The sequence below is a fragment of the Phocoena sinus genome, chromosome 6 (genome assembly GCF_008692025.1).
Source record: "Phocoena sinus isolate mPhoSin1 chromosome 6, mPhoSin1.pri, whole genome shotgun sequence".
NCBI lineage: Eukaryota > Metazoa > Chordata > Mammalia > Artiodactyla > Phocoenidae > Phocoena > Phocoena sinus.
This window is the reverse complement of record NC_045768.1, coordinates 23,524,586-23,547,426: the sequence shown is the minus strand read 5'-3', so window position 1 is coordinate 23,547,426 and position 22,841 is coordinate 23,524,586. Positions and strand designations below refer to the sequence as shown.

Here is a 22,841-nt window from a genome sequence, read left to right as displayed (position 1 = left end):
GATGCTTAGGACAAATACCCAACTTCCGAAACACGATGATTACAGAATCCAGGCCCAACTGAAATTATATAACTGGACAAGAGGCTGCAGATAATCAGCAGAAGCGTTTCCAGTTTAATGAGTTGCCAAGGAGTCGGCAGCTAGCGTGTGCATGTGTAACGACCACGGTTCAGGTACCCTGTGCATGTCTCCCTGTGCTTTTCAGAGAAAACAAAGGTACTGGACTGCTGGATCACCAATGGTTTTTAACTACATGGTAGCCTTGGCAATCAAGAGCAATGTATTCCAATCTGGAGTAGAATTTCTTGGCAACATACATTCTGACCCCCCCTCACTTCCTCCCCACCTCACCCCACATACACACTTGTTATATGGCAGAGTCCTCATCGATTGGGTGGGTTGTTTTACTGCCCTAAATAGGCACAGTGTTTTGTGTAAGTATAAAACTGCATGTGGTATGTACCTAGAGCTACCTCTGTTCTTTACCCACCGAGGAGCTGGTGTGAAACCCTTGGCCAGAAACTGGCAAAGGAAAATGTCTGTCCTGGGCCCATCTCATCCTTGCTGTTTGAGACTGATCTTTGTAGATTTCCATCCCATCCCAGTCTGGGGTGGCCTGGGATCTTTCCCACATCAAAACCCTCATACCAGGGACTTCCCTGGCAGTCCAGTAATTAAGACTCTGCAATTCCTTTGCAGGGGGCACGGATTCAGTCCCTGGTTGGGGAACTAAGATCCCGCGTGCCACAGGGTGTGGTCAAAAAAAACCCCAAAACAAAAAAACACCTTCATACCAATTGTTGGGACAGCTCAGTGTGTCTTCAGTTGCCCAGAAGCCACGATTTCAGGAGAGTTTTCATCTGTTTTCTTCCTCTAGCTTTAGCTGTTTATGTTCTTCATAAAGATTTCATCAGTGCCAGAACTAATGAGAAGCACTCATGTTACATCTCTGCTCTGTAAGTGACTGTTCTCTGCCTTCTCGGACGGTGGGAAGAAGCATGATAGCCCACCCTGACTTTGGCAGGAAGAGGGCAGTTTACTGACTGAGGCCACATGAAGACATCTCCCTGTGGAAGCTTCGGAGGCCCTGTTTCTTATTCCTTGTGTTGGTCTATCAGACACCCTCCCTGCTACAGAACCTTAGGGTTTACTACTTAATGATATTTTGAGGGGCTGCCCTGTCCTTTTCCTCACGCCCCACTCCTCGCCACCCCCCTTATTCTCTTAGCAGAAGCCATGGCTCCCCAGCCCCACAAGAGCTGCTGTCCTCAAGCCTGTAGCCAGTGACCACTGGGCAAAGGTAACTCCATCACCCACTCACATCTGGCAGGGAGCAGCCTCTCGGGGAGCCTGAAACGTAAGCAGTAGGAATCACATGCAGAATTCCCCACCTGTGAGTGGCTTTTATTTCTAGCTGCTAAAACTTTCAGAATGCAAAGATGTCCTGGAAATTCTATATGTAGCATAGGATGTACTAGACATGTGTGACCAGTCCACAGAGTCTTACTCAAGTCTAACGGCTTGAGTCTCCATCTCATGTGAATGCAGGAAGTCAGATTTACTGTGATTGCCATTCCACGGATTTCTGGAAATCCTCAGGGAAGCTCAGAAGTTCTGCACATTTGCTCTGGTCATCTCTTGTCCCCTAAACTGTCTCTCTAACCCCACATTGCTGCTCCCTCCTTCCCATGGGCCACTGTTAGCAATCTCTCTCTACCCGCTCAAGCCCCACTTACCCCCAGCTGCTGCTATCTCTGGTCCTGCCTTGTGCTACCTTGGGGCCCAGACCCTTCCCACAGCTCCCCAGAGTGAGAGCAGAGGCTGCAACCTAACTTGAGGAATGCTGGCAGGGCAGCTCAACATGGAGAATAATGGGCAACTTTGGACATGTGGCCACACTCAGAGGCTCTGGCTCCAATCCAGGCCCCTTTCAGAGGGTCCCTACAGGCTGCTTCATGGCCATCTCCCAGCCCACCATCATCTCAAAGGGCCATCTTCCTTCCTTGCAGTGAAGGACCTTCAACCATGTCTGCCCAACCCAGGGCCCAACTCCAGCACACATGAGGCCCCAGGGAGAGACAGTAACCAGAGCCTCACTCCAACTCAGGGCCTGCCTGCCTGCTGACTCCTGACTTCCTGTTCTGTCTCCCCAAAGAGTTGATATAGACGAACCCATTCTCTTAGAGAAACTCCACCCCATCCACTCCCACAGAACATCATGGTCCAATGTCAGTATATCCTGGGTTATTCAGACGCACGTGAGTCAGCAGTGGTCTAATCGGCATATAACTGAACTAATCCTAATCTGGTGTCTGTTTGCAGTCCTCTCCTCATGAGATTTAAAAGAGAAAAAAGAAACCTGCCAGAACTAAGGCCGTATCGATGGGGATACACAGGACGGGACAGATGTGGGAAGTGGGTAGAGGCTAGGGACTAACTGGCCACTGGGAGGGGGAGTTAAGGACACCACCCAGGATCCTGGGTGAATTATGGTGCCAATGAGCTGAGGTACATTGTACAGGAGAAGCAGCAGATGAGTGGAGATGGGAGTTCCATTTTGGACATGTTGAGCATGAGGTGACTATGGGCCGTTCAGTGGAAGTATGCGGTAAGCAGATACATGTGATCGTTGATGAGTGATTGACATTCCAGGATTTTGGGATGTGGCCGTGACACAAGGAAGGAATCACATCACCTAGAGCCCAGCTTTCTAGAATGTTCCTTCGCTTTCCCACTTCTCTCTGGGGGATACACAGATTCTTCTCCTTGTTTCACATCAGTGGTTTCCTCCTCTCCTCTAATACTTTGGCATGCCTGTTGACTTCCGTGTCCTCCATCTCCCTAAGTGGGCTTGCAAGGTATTTTCCTGAGCAGAGCTGGTCTCCCTCTGTCGCACGGCCTTATTTCTTGCAACTGAGCTCATGGTGAGTTCACTGGGTGCTGTTATTTGGAATCTCAGGATTTTCTAGCTGAAACACCAGCCAGAAGTACTGAAATTGTGGGATAAATTCTGGAATATTTTTTTTAATGCCTACAGAATTAGTCTTCTGCATGAATCAGGCACATAAAGCTATTTTTCCAGTTCTGCTTAAGGCACGTTTCTAGTTTGAGGTCCCACATTTGGCCAATTCCACCAAATGTATAATGGCTCTCACTAGTCCATCTCTCTGTCTCTCTCTTCCCCCCCCCGCCCCCGAACTCATTGTACTCTTAGAATCTAGAGCTTTCTGATGAATCTTTTAATACATAGAGCTGTCCTGGGGCTTGCGCTCTCTGGCCAGGATTTCTCCTACCTCAGCTACTCTACTGAATACCAGTCACTGGGCAAATGCTGGTCTTTGTTTACCCTGATCCTCTCTTGCAGTGGCCGCCTCTGTGGTCCATTATGTAGGGCAGACAAGCTGCTGTCTCGGCAGTGAACCCATTGGGCCTCCCAACACTGTGCCTAATTGTATTCCCTGTTCTCTGCTACCAGATGCAGTAAATTACATTTCCTCCCAGCTCCCCGACCTGCCAATCCTCTGTTCACGAACAGCACAACCGTCACCTGGGCAGGACGGAACCAGCAGGGCAGCTGGTAAGTCCTGGGGAGCTGTTTGGTTTTGATGCCAGGACTGACCGTGGGGCTTGCGTTTCTCTGAGCTTTAATAATGAGGGTTGCCCAGATATCCTTACATAGGGGGGACCCTGTCCTCAGCACAGCTTCAGATGTAGAGTGGCCACACAGGGCAGGCACTGGGCCCTGCTGGGTGTCTGAGGACCAAAGGGGAGGGAGTATTGAGAAAATCAGAAAGCATTTTTCTTCCCACTTCAGAGGAGTCTGTCTTGTGTTTGTGGTCTTTATAGCTGTCCTCATTCTTAAAGTTCATTTGCACTCTGCCTCCAGGGAATTTTATTTTCCATATTGGAATAGTACAAGATCAAAGGAGCTATGCCAGGAAGCTGGAGGGAAAGTATTTTCAAAGCGTATGAGTATGTTGCTGGAATCCTTTGGGAGTCGAGCTGTGTGTATATTGTGAACATATATATTCTCAAAGTCTTCCCATTTCTGGAGTTATTTAACTACTATGGTATGTTTGGGAAATAAAAGGAGCAACTTAAAGAATATATGTTTCTTGCTAATGTTTCTCACAATTGTGGATTTTAGAAAATAATACACTTGTGAGCGTAAAGCATATAGAGAGCTCTGCTTTCCTCTGTTCAATGCGAACGTGCCTCGGAAATCAGAACTGGACAGCCGTGAACAATAAATCTCTATACCGATCTTTTTGCTCTTCACAGAATTGCACTGAGGGCCGGGGTTGAATGGAAAAATGAACTGCCAAGGTTGTACAGTTCGTGACAATGTAGGTGAACTTGAATCTGAACATCAGATTATGCTTTACATAACCTAGGTAAATTTATGTTTAAAATAAGTCACCTAAGGACACCTTTTATAAGACAAAATAATCATGGACCGTTGAGTCAGAGGAAATCCTTTGTACAGGCCAACCTGAATATTTTATGAAGCAAATAGTCCCTCCTTATTTTAATATAAAAGTAAAATAAAAGGGCAAGCAGGTATTGACATAATTGTCACGCGCACTGGCTAAATTTCAGTGTCTACCGAGTGTCTCTGTAAACATCCTAGCATCGTGTTACTTTTACATACAGACTCACGAGGTTCTAGAGTTGGGGTGGGGGGAGGCGGGGAGGACTGTAAATTGTGTCTGGTCAAACCCAGGCCAGGCCAACAGATCCCCGGATAGTTCAAGGATAAGCCAGACTTGCAGCCTACAGTCATGCTACAAAGGAACCATTGGCAGTGACTTAAGCTGTGGATTCTTTTAAATGCTCCAAAATGCACTTCTGAGACCAGCTGGGGATAATAACTCTTCAAAAGTCACATACCTCCCTGCTTGTTATTAGTATTGGTAGTTCCCAATAGCTGTGCGTAAACAGCTTTGCAGCCCCTTTCCACGTGTTTCTGCACCTCACAGGACATGCAGTATGACCCAGCTAATGGATCGGCTCATGGAGGTGGGGGAGGGGCAGTGTGTGGGGACTGATTTTTAAGAGATATGAAAAGGATTGGTAGACAAGCAATGTAAAGTTCAAGAGTGTTCTGGTGCTGGGATTGTAGTGCTGTGTGCATAAGAATACACATACTGTTACCAGCTAGCATCCTTCGTCTTCAGAGATACTGTAAAAACATAAAGATCCGAGTAGCAAAGGCATTTTTTAAGAAGTATTATGTGCTCAAAATCTTCTAAAAAATAAGCTTACATGTACTTTTGTTTATTAGTTAAGAACTAATTTGCATAAATGTATCTCCTGTGGAAATACACAGGCGCAGAGTCTTGAAAGGAATTGCCTTTGATGTGGTCAACTGCGTTGCCCAGGCTGTTTTTGAAGTAGAACATCCAGATTAATTGTCAGTTATGGCTAACAGTGACTACTCAGAGCGTGAACGGCACTCACCATTAATGGAATTCTTTCTCCTAGATATAATCCATCTTGCTTTAGGAACGTCCTTTTGGAAATTTGTGCAATCTTAGGGCCATTTTAGTAAATGTCACCGGTCATTACTCAGTATTATGACAAATATCCGATTGTTTGGAGTTTGGGAGGTTTTAGACTCTGTATAAATGGGAATTTATTTAGAATCATTGCTTTGCAGATTCAGGAAGCATCTATTCCAATCCCTCATTCAAACATGGAATCCGGGGGATAGAAGCCCTGCAAAGAGGCCCTCAAAAACCACAGTCACCCACCATGAGACTGGGTCTCCCTCCAGGTGGCCCATCCTGTCTATAAGTGGTTCTGACAATTGGGAAGTGCTTCCTCTGATGGAACTCTCATTAGTCTGCTGCCTTCATCTTCTACCCATTGGTCCTTATCCTGCCCTCTGGAGCCCCTCAGAACAAACCTAAGTTCTGATTTCCCTGTAAGTAGTTGAAAATGGCAGTCAGGTCCTGTCTTTCCCAGGTCCTCACTTTCCGTCCCCTTAATACCCACAGCCCCGGTTTCTTCAGTGGGTCCTGAGATGATGAGGTTGCTTTGACACCCTCTGCCATGCGTGTCCCTCCCCTCTGAACGCTCCCCGCTTTGTCTCTGAAGTACGAGGCTCAGAGCTGCCGAGCGTGCGCACTCTGGGCTGAGCCTGTCACCCCACAGAGCGGGGCTTGATGCCACAGACCATGCGACTCACTTGGTTGCCATCATAGCCTTCCAGCTTCGGGCTCTAAGGTAAAGCCTCAGAGGTATGTGACATGTGCCACTACTGGGCCGCCTTTCCTTTGTCCAGTGGACTCATCACTCCAGAATCATTTCAGTGGCGACGAGCGGTCTGTTCCCCACAACTGCACACATACTGCTTCACCTTATCACGTGCAGAAGAACCCACAAAATCCTTTATTTCTAATCTCGAGAGGCAAAAGTAAGGATGAGCTATGCACCTGTCGGCCTTAGGAGATTTCATATGACTATTAAATTTCTTCTTGTTAAAGTGTCCCTCGGGAGTGTCGGGGGGCCTGGGGTCACTGAGGAGCCTCCGGAAGGTGGGGAGGGCTTGAGGTGAGGGGACTTGGCAGTCAGGTCCCTGGTGTTCTCTCCCATTTCAAGCACAGCAGCTCCCCGGCGCTTGTGTTTCCATATTGTATTTCTGCATTAGATTTCATTTGAATAAAGGGTTTAACAGTTCTGAAAGGAGAAAACTGTCTTCTCTGTTGTCCGGGTTTTTACAGCTTGCGATTGTGGCTCCGAAGACACTAACTTTTCCTCTCAGTTAATTATCGTCTCAGATCTGAAAAGCACACTTGCATTATTTATCATCATTTCCCTGATAAAGACGTTGAACAGTTGGAACCAAAGTCAGAGGCCTGCAGCTCGCCGTTAGGGATCCCCTGGCCCTTGGGAATCGTCACTCGGCACCTATGGGGCATGGCCCTTCAACCAGTGACAAGTTCTGGCAGTCGTCCTGATATTCAAGGCACGTGTTTCTGCCTTGACAACTTAAGGACATAGGGACTTTCTGATGATCCAGATATGCTGTATCTCTGGCATTTGCCTAATCTGCCTAGAGACCTTGAAGAAAAAAGAAAATGAGATTAATGTGCCTAGCTTCTGCTCTTGGAAAATTAACTCTAGAATTCAGCCAGCCCTGATGTCAAGCTGTTTCTATGTAGTTTATGGAATTCCTTCCTTCTCATTTTTGAAAATCAGAACTTTGAGTCACTGCCTCCAGCGCCTTTCCTGGTATATAAAACCCTTGAGACAAATTCATTGATATGGGAACTGGGGCCCAGGGCCGAAAGCACTGACAGCATTTGTATCCCTGGGTGCTTTGTCATTTTCCAATCTTCTCTACTCATCTGGGTTTCAATGACCTCTTAGCAATTTCTTTCTGGCACTTTTCAGGCTGAAAACTGCCCTTCTTGACCAAAAAGACTGAAGCAAAATCGATATGAGAATTGGCTTTGGCCTTTGTTGTCCTTCAGCATCACGCCCTTGCTGACTTATTTTTGTTGAAACCACAGTGTCTTGGGAAGGCAGTTGATTCGAAGAAATGTTTGATTACTGGTTTTTGAAGTTAGAGATTGCCCTCTGGGATGAGAAGGAGGGTCCACTCTGAATCAATGCCCTCATTTTCATTGTTATTGACATCACAATGCCAATTTTATATCTCCAACCTCAAGAGAAGGAGTGAACACAAATGTATATGTATAATCATATACTCAAAGGGGTAAGACTGTACATGTGTATGTTCACTTAGTAAGCCAAGCATATGTATTGTTTCTCTTCCACATTCCATGTGTAATGCCAGCTACTTGACGATCATTATATTGGGGGTGATCTCACCGCTGGGTGGTGGTCCTGGTCTGGCTGTCTATCACCCTCGTCTAGTAGTTGACACATCACTGACTCACAAGCCACACAGGCTGTTCATGGCACCATGGAATAGCAAAGCTGGATACCATATATATATATTTATACACACACACACACACACATATATGTGTATATATGTATATATATGTATTTGTATAACTGAATCACTTTGCTGTTCCCCCGAAACTAACACAACATTGTAAATCAACTATACTTCAATTAAAAAAAAAAAATACCCTTCATTGTACAAATGGGAAAAATGAGGCCCCAACTTGGGATGTGACTTGAATAGGAATTCAGACTTACTGTCTTTCTCCCTCCCCCAACACCTCCCATCTTACTGACTGACGACAGTGGGGCGTGTCTTTTTATACTTTACACGTGGACCCTCAGCCTTATTCTTCTGCGCACTGGTCACAGTGAGTCAAAGGAAGTGAGCTGGGAGCAGCCTGGGTTGACAAATTTAACAGTGATTGAATGGTTCTGTCCTTACAGAGCGCAGAGTCCTGTCTTGTGTGCTCTTGTCTCGATCCTGAAATGGAATCATGCCAGTTGGTGCCCCCCTCTCCTTACTTGTGTCAGGTGCGATAATTAAATATATCATTTTATAAAGACGTACTTCCAAATTTCAGTCATCCCATCATTGCAATGTCCATTGGACTGTCTCCTTTCTTTTTTCTCTGTCTCCTGGTCCTTCCTCAAATACTTTTCTTTTTGTTCATGGGGCTCTTTCAAAATCTCTTTCAAGGGCTCCCCAGAAAGTTTCCTCCCCTGAGCAGTACCACCCTCCTCATTTTTTTTCAATAAGATGAGCTTAGATAACAAGCCCTTAACGATCCTCATCACTGTGTACCTGTGGCATGGGGAGCCTTGAGGAAAGAAAAGGGCAGATTCCAGAGTGTTCTTTGTGGTTAGAGATGAGGGCATGATGTAAGGGAGAGGAGAGGTCTTTGGTATACGCTACTTGGCAGGAGTAAAAAGCAGAAGAGTTTTAAAAATTGTGTGCATGCCTCGTAAACAAAACATTGAATTTAAAATGTAAGTCTTATTTTCCTACTGGTTCATATCCACCCTCGTTCACATTTGGGATATTATTGGTTGAGAACTGGAGCAAAATAGAAATACTTATTCATAAACAACACATTTAAGATAAATGTTCACACTTCCTGTGTGGTTTTCTGAATGTCTAATAACATTCTCATATATGTATCCATAAAGTCTAAGTATTGTCTTAAGAGAGTAGAAGTTTAAAGTTATCAGCCCTAAAAATGGCAATTATGTGAGGAGGTGAAGGGGTTAACTAACCTTATTTTGGTAATCATTTTGCAGTATATATGTATATTGAATCATCACATTGTACATCTTAAACTTACATATGTTATATGTCAACAATATCTCAATAAATCTGGAAACAAACAAAAATATTGCCTTTGTGTGAACCAGAGCTTCTCGAAGTGTTTGCCTGGCTCCCCCTTACTAGAGAAGAGAGTGAAGGCAGACAAGGTATGTGAGACCAAACCTGAAGAAACCTGCTAAAAATCTGTGGTTCCTTTGAAGCCCAACATCTTATCTGGGGAAAAAAAATACACATGGATGTTGTCTTTTATGGCATACCATATCTAGGTTTCTTTTATTATAAAAATGTCTTAAAGTGTTCTGCTCTCAGATTCTAGAAATACTGAAAGAACAGTGTATAACATATAAATATAACTATTAATCTGTAACCCTAATGAATCCATGTCACTTGTGGTTCAGTTCCAGAGCCATGTCACACTTAACAAAATACAGCTTAAAATCACAGACAAAAAAAAGAAAACCCACTAAAAAGAAACTCTGTTCTTTACCTATATTTCCTGAAGGATATTAAAAGGGATCCAATTCATCTCTCCACCCAGAAGCACTTATGTTCCCTTTACTTCCATCCACATATAATTCTCCAAAGCATCATCCACGGCCACAGAATGTTCCTTCCCTATCTTTCTCCCACACAGCTTTCACTGTCTCTTCCATTCAACTCCTTCTTTCTCAACTCTTTATTGTATGGATCTACTTAACCGTTCTAGCAAAGACCTTCTCGTCATCCCTCCTTTCAATCCAGTCTCTGATTCTAGGAACAGGCAAGGACCAGATGAGGTTGGGGATTATAATGACAGAAAAGGGAAAATTGGACCAAAAATGACAGCATTCTCATTGGTGGGCAGAGTGAGAGAGGGACATCCCTAAAGATTCCTATGTTCATAATTTGTATCCTATCAGATATGGACATAAAAATAGAAATATTTTATTCCATACTCTGTATTGATTGCAGCTCAATGTATCATTTGGTTCATATATTACTGGATGTCTGCGGTGTTGTATCTATAACTGACAATCGTTATTACCTTTCTTATTTATAAATATGTCCCATGAGTGTGTTAATAGTGATAGGACATAAGATTTTAACCCCAAATTGTGCTTTTTAATATAAATGTAATATTTAAAGAACGGGCTTTTGGAGCCCATGCAAAATTTTAAATACCTATTCTATTTCTTTGATAACACATTTTGTGGAAAATCAGGAAATAACAGAAACAGATATTTCTCTTGATATCACCGTCATTGTGTGATCTCATGTACCTCTATGACAAATATTGATTGGCCTCCCATTGTGTCACTTAAGGAAACTCAACATCTTTGTGCTGAGCAAGTGAAAGTTTCAAAACAGACACAATGAAAAATCGAGCATTGGATTTTGCTTCAAATCTTTTTAGTTAAGTGTTAACCGTGATCAGATTGTATCTTATTACACAAGCAGATGGAATAGTACCGTTGGCTATTTTTTTTAACCAGTACAAACATTAATCACTGTGTGTACCTTTTCATTGGTGTCAAATTATATAAAGTATTTGTGACTAGATTAAAACAACAGGTTAGACTTTTCAGTTAGTAGCAACTGTTTCACAGGTACGTATAGCAGGTACCTTTTCTACAAAAGGTTCTAAGGTAGGTGTTGGGAGGGAGGGGGAATCATAGAAAGATGTCAGGCAAAAAACTAGCCTTCAAGGATCCTAAGAATCTATGGAGCTAATAAAACATTCCCACAGATAATTATATTACTGCGTGGAAAGTGTTAAGTGCCTTCAGAGAGGTTTAGAAGAAGTGTTCAGCGAATCTTGAGAAGAGAGGGATGCCTTAGAGATGGGACGATCAAAGAAAGCTCATGGAAGAGGGCGCTGTTGACCTGGGCATCGATGGATGAGTCATATTTGGATATAAAGAAACTCAAAAGAAAGACTTTTCAAGAGAAGGGAATCTTAAAAGCAGGAAATGTTAGGTGTGAGATGGTGTTTTTTGGTCGCTCTAGAGGGAAAGGAAGCAATGAAATATGTGATTGGAAAGATAGTTTGGATCTTTTTAACACAGTTGGGGAACTTGTAGTTCTTCAGATAGAGGTAGGGGCTCAACGGCCATGATGAGCAGAGGTGTGACATAGGACTCTAGGGTCTGCCAGTGGAGGAGGGACAAAAGGCAGTCTGGGCAGAGGGACAGCAGGCACAGGGATGAGTCATGGGGGGATGTCTTGGGAATAGTGAGAACTTTGTTATGGCCGGGGTGTTTGTGGAATGAGAGGGACCGCAAGACAAGACAAGAAAGGAAGATTGCAGATAAATGCCAAAGGTAATCACATGCCAAGCTAAGGAGTTTGGTGTTTACCCTCTGCAGACACAGGAGCCAACAGAAGGTTTGTAAGTAAGGTAGCTCTGTGGGCAGGGTGGAGCCTAGGCTAGCAGGGATCAGCTGACTTTTTCTGTGAAGGGCCAGATCATAAATATTTTAGACTTTGTGGACCACGTATGGTCTCTGTTGCATATCTTTTTTTTTTCCTTTTCTCTTAAATTCTTTCTTTCCTTTTCTCTTTCTTAAGTTCTTTCCCTCCTTCCTTTTTTTTTTTAACTTTTTTTTTTTTTTTTTTTTTTTTTAATGTCAAGACCATTCTTTGCTCCTCTGGCCATGCAAAACGGGGCCTCAGCTGTCTTTGGCCCACTGGCGATGAAAAGACAGAAGTAGCAGTTAAAAATCGAACACAGGTAATTGTGCCGAAGAGGGCCTGGTCTAAGGCAGTAGTGATAGAGATAGTGGTAAGGAGATGCATGGGGATGGATCTGAAATAGAACTAGTCTCAGCAGTTGTTTGACTCTGGGTAATTAGGAAGAAAAGGAAAAATCAGGTATGATTCTGAGGCTTCTCGCTTGAAAGGGTAGGTAGTGGAGCTGGTGTTACTTCATACCAAGACTACGGGGGAGTTTTGAGAGAAGATGGATTCAGTTTTGCAGCTGCAGAGTTTGATGTATCTGTGGGTCATTCAGGGAAAGGGTGTCTGGGGACAGTTGGCTCAGTGGGTCTGAGGCCCAGTTCCCTCCCATCCAGGCCATGTGCCTCACAGGGAGTCTCTGAGGTAATAGATTTGAAATTATGGAGTGTCATGTAAGTCTACAGGACAGGAAAGAGCTGGTTCTTAGGAAGCTCAGACCAGCAGCAGGATTTGAGATGAGTTGGAGAGGCCAAGATTGGACCTGGGAAGGTCCAATGTAGGAAGCTTCCATGTAGGAAGCTCTTGTGATATCTAGGGAAGAGGAAGTAGTGTCTCAGATTGAGTGGTGGCAGTAGAACAGAAAGAAGGCGGCAGATGGGAAGGAAGTATGGGGCAGAATCTCGAGGACTTGGCAGCGCGTGCATGGGGGAAGAAAGAGGCTTTCTGTGAGCATAGTCCTCAAATTGCAGTGTCGTGGGTTGACGCCACCTCTAGTCTGTTCTTTTTCTAGTTCTTATCTTAGAAACCTAACAAAGTGACTGAAGCTTACAGAGCATATAATCTGACTCCTTTCATAGCTTTCAATTTTTATAAATATCCCCTTTTAGAGTACAGTAGAGGATGGCCATGTGCCACCTGCAAAACCCTTTATGTAATCTTCATTACAGAAAAGGGAAATGTCTAAAGAACAGTAGAATACTCTGTAAAAGAATTTTTTAAAGGGATTTAAGATTTTGGAACTAGGTTACATTTTAACCAAGGGCTTTAAAATTGTCTGTAAGCCTAAGGTATGCTCATGATCAAGGTAAACTTGCATGTTGTCAGCCTCCCTGTAATGTGTCACACTGGATCTCAGCAGTCGCTCGTGGCCTTATTTTAGCTCATCTTCCTGGGAAGTGTGAGCGCCATTGAGATATGGTAACTCTGTACATGTGTCTTCCCAGTGCATTTAGCTGCTGTGTTAAAACACATATATAACCACCTCTGTCCACAATGCACTCACTCTAACACTCAAGATGCTTGGCAGTTAGACTAGAAAGGGCACAGCACCTTTTTTTTGTCTGTTTGGCAATTAACCATTCACTGGCTTTTTTTGTTGTAACATGCACTTCCTTTCTCTTGTTTTCATTCAAGCTGTGTACGCCATGGAAATTAATGTGGAGAAAGACAAACAAACAGGAGAGACCAAGATTCTCTCTACATCCACCATTGGCCCAGAGGGGGTCCATCAGAGAGGAGTCAAAGTCTTTGATGATGGTACCAAAGTAGTGTATGAGGTGCACTCAGGAGGCACCATAGTAGAAAACGGAGTGCACAAATTAAGCTCAAAGGATGTAGAAGAGCTTATTCAGAAGGCTGGACAATCAAGCTTAAGAGGAGGGTACGTGTCAGAAAGGACTGTGGTTGCAGATGGGAGCCTCAGCCACCCTAAGGAACATATGCTCTGCAAAGAAGCCAAGTTAGAAATGGTCCATAAGTCTAGGAAAGATCATACTTCTGGGAACCCAGGGCAGCAGGCTCCAGCCCCCAGCACTGAAGGGCCGGAGGCAAACTTGGATCAGCCCGTCACCATGATTTTCATGGGCTACCAAAATATCGAGGATGAAGAAGAGACGAAGAAGGTGCTAGGCTATGATGAAACCATCAAGGCTGAGTTGGTCCTCATTGATGAAGACGATGAGAAGTCATTGAGGGAGAAGACGGTGACAGATGTGTCCACTATTGATGGGAACGCAGCTGAGCTGGTGTCCGGGAGACCCGTCTCAGACACCACAGAGCCCTCATCCCCCGAAGGGAAGGAAGAAAGCCTGGCCACGGAGCCAGCCCCAGGTACCCAAAAGAAAAAGCGCTGTCAATGCTGTGTTGTCATGTGACCACTTCTTTCTTCCCTTTTCTTCTGGGCAGCCTTTGTGCTCTCCACCACTTACGTAGACCTCCCTGTACCACTAACTGCGATACTGTGAACTGGAAGCAAACACCTGCCTTGCCTTGCAGTTGGATTGCTTTGATCCCTCTTATTTTTTTCCCTTTCGTTTTTTTTTCTCCAGTTTTCCTCAGCTCAGAGACAACGTGCATGTGTGTGCTTCACTCTTTCCAAGAACTTGCTTTTCCTCTAAACCTTTCCTTGTGTCTTCAAGAGGGAATCGGTTCCTTACTGCTCGATTGGAATGGACTCTTCCTAGCAGCCAGTGATCTAGTAGCCTTAATTCACTTGACTGGAATTGAATCCATGGGCATCGGGGGTTTCATTTTGTCGTGTGTTCCTATCATGTAGTCACACATCACCACGTCACTGATTTCTCACTTGCCTCCCTTGCTGTGGATCCTTGCTTTTATATCTCATGTGGCAAAATGCTATGGGCTCTAGCCAGTTGCTAGCGTAGCCAAAAGTAGACCTTACTTAGTCTGTCCAATCTAGGGTGATGCTTTCTGCTGCCTTATATAAGCTTCCAGGTTACAGTATTGTGCATCTCTGGCTTTCTGTTAAAACAAATGAAATTGATATAAAAGAAAAGAACCCAGTGCTTGTCATAACTGAATTGTAGGGACTGATTCCATAACCTGCCCATCAGCAGCTGTCTCTCTTTCTATGACATAACTGATGGACCCTTTATATAAGAAGCACCATTTTTAACTTTCTAAGGACATGAAACAAGCATTGTTTTGAGCATCAGCTGTGATCTCCAAAGTTAGGTGAACCCATGAGCCTTGCTTCTATTCTCTTAAAAAAAAAGAGTGTAAATTTTTATATTGTTTTCTTTTTCACGGATATTTTCTGATCATGTTCACCTGTTTTCAACGAAGGGGTCATTTTGAGGAGTTTCTCTATAGTGACCATATTTCTAAAACAGTCCTTCTGACCTACAGTGGTTGCTGTGATGCTTCCGCTCCATTGTGGATGGTGCTGTTCCTGAATTAACTCTTCATCTCACCCGCCCCATTGATTCCAGAGCCTTCCACCTGGACTCTTTTCTTTGTGTCCCCATGAGAAAGAGAATATTTCGCGTACCGTGTAGGTTTACCCGCCCCACAGAATTAAACTTTAAAATGTAAAAAATGTTTAAAAGATGAAGAAAGACCTATCTTCTCACCTTAAGTATTCTAATTCATTCCACAAATACTGATTAAGTGAGTGGCACATAGCTGAGCTTCTTCAAGCATTGTTTCTTCAACTTCTGAAGATTCCAGAACATCAAAGGATGGTTTTTATCTAGAACACAATGAACAGTTCTTTAAATTCTTAGCATTCCCCCAAAGCTAAGAGCCACAGGTATAATAAAACCAAAGGGAAGCAATATAATAAAATAATAATAGAGTAGTGAAATAAAGCCGTAACATTTGAATTGATTTTTTAAATTTTTTGTGGTACACGGGCCTCTCACTGTTGTGGCCTCTCCCGTCGCGGAGCACAGGCTCCGGACGCACAGGCTCAGCGGCCATGGCTCACGGGCCCAGCCGCTCCGCGGCATGTGGGATCTTCCCGGACCGGGGCACGAACCCGTGTCCCTTACATCAGCAGGCGGACTCTCAACCACTGCGCCACCAGGGAAGCCCTGAATTGATTTTAAAACAGAGATATCTTTTAAGTTTTTTGCCCGAATGTTCATAGCATTATTGCAGATAATTCACAAAATTATCTACGTTCCATAGAACCTAGTTTCAAAAAACATATGGTAAGATGTACTACATCAGGTTTAACTTCTGTGGAAAGTAGATGAGGGAAAAGTAAGGCGACCTTGAGAGAGTTTTATTACAGAACCAACTCAATTTGTCCTAAATAGCTATCTTAGTGCTAAATCTATTATTATTTTTAATTTTTTAGCTTTATATTTATTCCAATTAAAAGGGGGAAAACCAATATTTTTTAATTTTCAAAGTTAATCTTTCCCAAATAATTACATTTTTAACGAGCACAAAGTAAGTCATTTTATCACCAATATATAAACCAAAAAAAGTTAAAGAAGGAAAAAAATAACGAGCTAAGTTCTACTTTCTAAGATGATTCCATCCATGGCTTGGTTTTGAACAGCTGAGGGAATTATCTCTAAATCTCAGGTTCAGCAAAGAAGCTTTTTTTGAATAAAACTGTTCTATTATCTAGAAATAATATCTGGTTTTGCTGCCTATAAACTTTCAGCTTCATGCTCCTCAGCAAATGGTCATTTTAGCATAATTTAAAGGTTAAAAAAAAAAAAAAAAGAAGAAGACATTCCAGAGATACCTATTTACAGCGAAAAAGAAAGCAGCTTCAATGTTTTGGACAATCTCTGATTTTAATAATTTATTTAGAAAGAAACAATCTAAAAGTTTCCCATAGCTTATCCTATTTTTACTCATTTGGGGATGAAAAGACTATTCAGTTTGAGTTTTTAAAAGCACAGTTAGTGAGTGGAATGATAGAATTTAGCCTTGGGCGTACTTTTGATAAACAGAACCAGAGTCTTTCAGGACAGATCATTCCCTGACTTACACTTCCATCAGTGAGTTAGTTTCTCATGAATAAAATGGTCTTTACCTCTCACTACAAAACCACACGTGAGATTTAAAAGACCAATGATAATATGCGCTCTCATTTATCAATAATTAGTATAGGGATTAGCAAATTATATGAGAGTTCTCTCTCTACTTTTACTGGTAAAGCTTATCATTTAAATGGTTTTTCAAGTAAGATGTGTTACGTTTATTAAAATGATGTGTGGCCACAGTAAACGAAGGTGTGTTTGAATATGGCGTATGTATTTGTATAGCTTGCCTCATTTTCCTATTGCAGTGGGAGGTTCAGCTTCAGCCAGTGCTTTTACGGGATGAGACCTATAATCCCATCTACAAAGAAAAGGAACTACCCTTCATAGTGAAAATATAAACAGAGTTGTGACTGTGAAGATTCTGCCTTCCCTGCTGGTACTGGCATTGTCTCTGTAAACACTTTATTATGTATGGTATCACGCCCTTCAGAAATACAGGGTATTGACTTACATCACCAGACTAATTAGAGAATCAGTAATAAAGCTGCAAAACCCTGATCATTTTTGAGCTCATGGTTAGTTGGACTTCCTTTTCAAATCATATACTCAGAACCCTTTAAATGGAAAGAGGAGAAAGAGGGAAAAGAGGGTCATTGCATTTGCTTAAAACAGGTTCTCAATGGCATGGAGTTAAAGATCCTTTAAGAGTTAAAATGATAAACCTTAGATATCCTGAAAAATCTTGATGACTTGTATACCCTTGACTTTTTTTTTTTCTCTTCAATGTGCACTAGGACAAAATTAAGGGGTTTTCTTTTTTTACCTTGTGCCTCGTTTACCCACAATTATATTATGTTCCTCATATAAGCAAAATCATTTGCCTCTAAAAGTGATTTGACAGTGTCCAGCGACATCACTCAATATTGGCAGTAGAGAGGACGAGGAGCTAGGGAATTCTTTTCTGGCTAAACCCCAAACATGGTTTCCTAAAATTATTCAAAGGCTTTCAGAAAACTCAAATTCTAGAGTTCATTTGCTTTGACTCTTTCTGAAATGTTAATGATGCGTTATCTGCTTCAGATTCCCACCTAGTCCTTTTTACTTTCTGGTGATAAATGTTTTTCCTACATGCAAGGAGGCTTTTTATTTTGGTTAAGGGCGAGTTTTTATAAAAGGGGGAAACCATCTCTATATAATTTCCTAGAGTTACGATATCGTCTCTGGAGCAAAATGTTGAGGCCAAGTCTGAAAACAGCTCATTTCTTTTCACTTGCTGCAGAACATCATTTCAAGGGACCACAGAACATCCTTGACAAACACCATTTATTTAATGCCAGTGAACCAGTGGGTAGCAAAAGAGGTGGCGGGAATATGGCGATAGAGGCAAAAACTGAACCACTAAACAAGTTCTTCCTTTTTAAGAAACTAACCCTGTCAATGTAAAACACAGATGAACATAGACAGAATATGCACGGAGGATTTCTTTTGTTCTTACTTAAAATCTAGAAGCTCAGCCATCTCTGTTTGTCACCAGACCCAACTGTGGAGTTTAACCCACCTGTGGAGTTTAACCCACCAAAGGGCCCATTCCTTGTGGGAATATTCTCATCTCCTGCAGTGTTATTTTGTTTACAACAAAAACCATTCCAAGGCGAGAGCAGTTTTATGTTGTACTTTCGCGACATGTACCTTCATTATTGAAACCATGAGTTCTCAGCATAGTTAAAAGTTTCAGAAACTGTGTAAATATGCAATCTTTTAGAAGCTCCTCAGTTTATTAATCAAGGTATATGTAGCTCCACTGATTAGGATAGAGCCAGAAGGTATCTTTTGTCTTATTGGATAGTACAACCCAGTAGGTACACGGAGTGATGGTATATATCGCAAAACATCTCCAAGTAATGCACAAGATGGCATCTGGGATTCCTGCTGCCAGTTCGCCTTCATTGTGTAGACCTCTTCTGGTCTAATCAGGAAAACTTCCCTGCATTTTCTAGGGAAAAAGAAAAATCCATCTCTTATGAGGAGCGCGATGCTGTTATGTGTCTCTATTTTCATAGCTTCAGCAAACCACATGACAAAATCTCCATTTTAAAACCAAAATACTTATTATTTGAATGTAGAAAAGGCTAGAATAAAGATTACATCCTGAATGTTTCAAAGAGCAGTTTCCCTGGGGATCCTTAGACCAACCTCATCCCCTACCCCTTAATTTTTATATGACTTAAATAGGCCTCTGTGTCCCCTCTCCTCTCCAGTCTAAAATAAAAAGGTCGGAACTGTAGCACAAAAAAACTTGCTTTCAATGTGAAAATATAATATATATCTTTGGGGAACCACAAACTTTCTGCATCAAAGATCTGGACAGCCTTAACTTTTGTAAAAATTTTTCAGTGCTCTCTTTTACTAAGCAGGGAAACAAAATGTTTCCTGAAATTAATGACTTTTTAATATTTTGTGACTATTTTCTAAGTTTCTACAGGTTCACCTTCTCCCCATATTGCCTCTTACTAGTCACCTGGGGCTATTTTTTTGCAAGTCATTGCATTTTTATTAAAAGAAAAGTACATCTTATGAACCACAAAATTCCCTCTAGACTTCAGGCAGTCCTTCTGGAGTAAAAGAACAGAAAATACAGAAAGAAAAGAATGACAGGGTGGCTTTTTCTTTCCCCCCCTATGGTTAACGTACTGTATGGTATATATGTTTACAGAATGTATCTGCCTTGTGATGTTAACAAAACGAATGACAAAAAAAAAAAAAAAAAAAAGAGTTCTGATGTGCCATTTGAAAGTTTGCCTTAGCATCACTGTTTATGTTCTTTTCTATCCTTTCAGAATCACAGTTTGTATTCCAAAGCTGTATGAACACAACATTCTCTTCCCCACCCCTACCCAGCCCTCTTCAGAGCTGTGAATTTCATCCCAGGAGCCTGAGGCAGAACCTTGCAGGTCTGGCCCAGGTGGAATAAAGTAGGCAGAGCTTGGGCATTGCCTCTGCATGTTTACCAACCAAATACTTCCTTGTATTCCCTTCTGAGCCTGCACTATCGCATTCTGACATTCCTGGGGTGGGCTTCATGCAATGTGTGACCTCCTGCAGTCCTTCCCACTGTAAGGGAGGTGAACTTGTGGACCCCCCTACCTGGGTCTGGGAGCATATTTTTAAGCACAATTGGCATAGCTTGAAAAAGCGAGAGAGATGGACTCAAATGGTGTGATGGAGCCTTACCTGAGGGGTGTGCCCATTCATTCTAGTGTAAGACGAGTGGCATGATATACATGGGAGTAGGGAGTGATTATAGAAATGGAATCGTTTACATTTATGTATTTTTTTAAGGAAAAATATTTTTGTAATGAAATTTAGATGCATTATGAAGCTTGAGTTTGAGAGCACCCTTGATTGATTATTTCTCCATTCCATTAAGGTAACTTTCTGGCGAGTTCTATAGCACTAGCCCAGACCTTGGGGGGCATGAACAAAGGTCCCATGACCTGCCCTGGCACCAGCACTGCATGAAATCCAGTGTTTCCCAATAGTCCTAGGTTGTACGATCCAGCTTTCCATACCTGTCATTAGACAACCTGTTATATGGCTTGATAGCTCTCTGAGCCACACCTTTAATAATACAGAACGATCTTTTGGAAGGAGATAGCTGTTTTAAACGAGCTGTTTTAAACGAAAGCTAAGCCCAGCAGTTATCTAAGTTCAACTCTTTCACATATTCAAGGAGTAATTGCTACATTTGAAGTTAAGGGACCACTCACTATGGTACATTTGAGTAACACATGCAAAATGGTGAGTCAGAAGCATCTGACCATCTACATAATGTACACAATATGCATAAATGTATAAACCAACAATATAAAAGCTACCAGGAGTTCTTGACCTTGTAAATATCAGTGAGGCTGCATCCTATTTTCAGAGTTAAGTAGAGACTGGAAAGAATTATCCTTATCCACCCATAAAGGAGATACTGAATTTTTAAGAGTCCTTGGATTTTTTTTCCTCAATTTTCTGCCAAATTCTTGAGTTCCCATCACAGTCACACTCAGGTTCGTGAAGATCTTCACCCACACCTGTTCATCTGTCTGGCTGACACCAGAGGTCAGAGGTCAAGCCTAAGAATCTGCTCCCTCTTCCTGTTAGACTCTCCTTCCAAGCAGCATCTTTTCCTAGGATGGGATCTTTTTCTACTACCCTAAAAGACCAAGAGCCTTTTTCCAACAAGGCAAGGTCTTAAACACACTCTCCATTTCAGGAAAAATAACCTCTCTGGTTCCCAGGCAAATCATTTTAGTTTTCTCATCATCAGAATCCCTCCAACAGGCCCAATTCAGGCCCAACTGTCAACCGTAGTGTCATGGCAACAACTCCAGAAATGGAAGAACTATGCAATTGCCTGAGGGTGGTAGGGAGAGGCCGTGTGCCCTAGCCCCTTGTTACTATGGGAACCTCTCGGTTTCAAGATGAGGTGGTCAGGCAGACATCCAGTCACCTGGTTTTGCAACAAGTCTTTATGTACAAAGAGACCACCGGGCAATGCCTGATCTCAACTGGTCTGTGTGTGGCTCCAACTCCAGTTCTGTCATATCCCATTCTGGCAAGTGAAAAGAGTCCTATCCTTTGTGGGGTTCTGGAACATTCTTTCCTCCTCTCAAACTCCTGACTTAAAAGAGTCAACATCATACAGGGGTTCCAGAAAATGTTGTGTCTGATGCAGCTTTCAGTGAATGTAGGTTGTTGATTGGAATGTTTGGCTTTAGCAGCTCACTCGGGGTGAGTGACATCACTGTAAATATATCCATTTGGTGGTTGATTGCGGGCGGGTTGGGAGCCTGTTGTGCTTACTCTGAATTAGACTTGCTGGGCTATAGCTGCTGTACTTTGTAACCTGAAGTGTACTTTGACTGTTCTGTCTCCTTCAGATGAAAAACAAAACAAAAACCGACTTCAGAAATAACACTGCCAGCGACAGCCGATGCTGTACTTGTGGCTTCTCTCTGTTCCTCTGTACAGTATTAATAGACAATAAACTGCCTTTTCACTGCATCTACCTCTGTGTGTCTGTGCCCCGGTTCTTTCCCCTTCTCACCTGCCATGAGTGGACTTCAGGCCAGACCTCGTGGGGAGCACCTCCGACTGCTCACTAAAACTCAACGCTAATCCAGTGCTTTTCAAACCTGAGCCTGCTTCAGCATCACCTGGGGGCACCCGCTAAGAATGTGGAAGCTCGACCACACCTCTGGAACTCAAATTCAGATTCCTGAGTGGGGCCCAGTAGCCTGCATGTCTACTGATATCTCCAGGTGATTCTGATACATATGCCACCTAACCCAGCCAAAGGTTTGGGTGCCCCTCGGTGGGAATCCCTGTGGCCTGCCTGTTCCAGCTGGTTTCCACATTAACTAATCCTTTCTCTAACCCCCTCTTGCACATCTGTCTCCACACCTGTCATCCCTTTTCTTGTTCCTTATAAGCCCTCAGCAGTGGCATTGACTTTGATCCCACGGGTCAAACTCGGTCTGCCCCTTAGTTTAAGTAATAAGAGTTCGTCCAGTGCGATCTTCTAAACAGGAGCCTCTCAAGACACATGGGGACTTTGTTTCTCTTTTCTAATGCTGTATACTCTTTCTCTAAAATAGAGTCAGCAAACTTTTCCTCTCAATGGCCAGAGAGTAAATATTTTTGGCTTTGTGTGGGTCACATGATTTCTGTCACAGCTACTCAGCTCTGCCAGAAAGCAGCCATACACAACATGTAAATGAATGAGTGTGGCTAGGTTCCATAAACTTTAGTTACTGAAACAGAGTGGGGGCCAGATTTGGCCCTCGGGCTTGTAGTTTGCTGACCCTTGTCCTCAAACAGAGCCTGGCACATAGTAGGTACTCAATGAAACATAAAAAAGTTATTGCGGGGCTTCCCAGGTGGCGCAGTGGTTGAGAGTCTGCCTGCCGATGCAGGGGACGCCGGTTCTTGCTCCCGGAAGATCCTACATGCCGCGGAGCGGCTGGGCCCATGAGCCATGGCCGCTGAGCCTGCGCGTCCGGGGCCTGTGCTCCGCAACGGGAGAGGTCACAACAGTGAGAAGCCCGCGTACCGCAAAAAAAAAAAAAAAAAAAAAAAAAAAAGTTATTGCAAGAGAGAATGAACAAAGGGCAGGTATGATGACACCTGCAGAACTGTCACAGTTGTTTTCTTTGAGGATATGAAAT

General features: G+C 43.0%; 1 protein-coding gene across 8 annotated transcripts in view; it reads left to right on the top strand.

The window, feature by feature from the left end:
• PALM2AKAP2 (PALM2 and AKAP2 fusion) overlaps positions 1-22,841 on the top strand; it is a 496,857-nt gene that overhangs the window by 278,808 nt on the left and 195,208 nt on the right. For 4 of the 8 annotated variants that reach the window (XM_032635250.1, XM_032635248.1, XM_032635252.1 and 1 more), the window contains exons 7-8: positions 3,476-3,577; positions 13,295-13,990. The exons of 1 other annotated variant lie outside the window; for it this stretch is intronic. In XM_032635250.1, coding sequence (XP_032491141.1) covers positions 3,476-3,577; positions 13,295-13,990 — 798 coding nt within the window. Of the gene's footprint in view, positions 1-3,475; positions 3,578-13,294; positions 19,460-22,841 lie in introns of those variants that run through there. 3 more of the 8 variants (XM_032635251.1, XM_032635253.1, XM_032635259.1) reach the window with 3 other exon arrangements.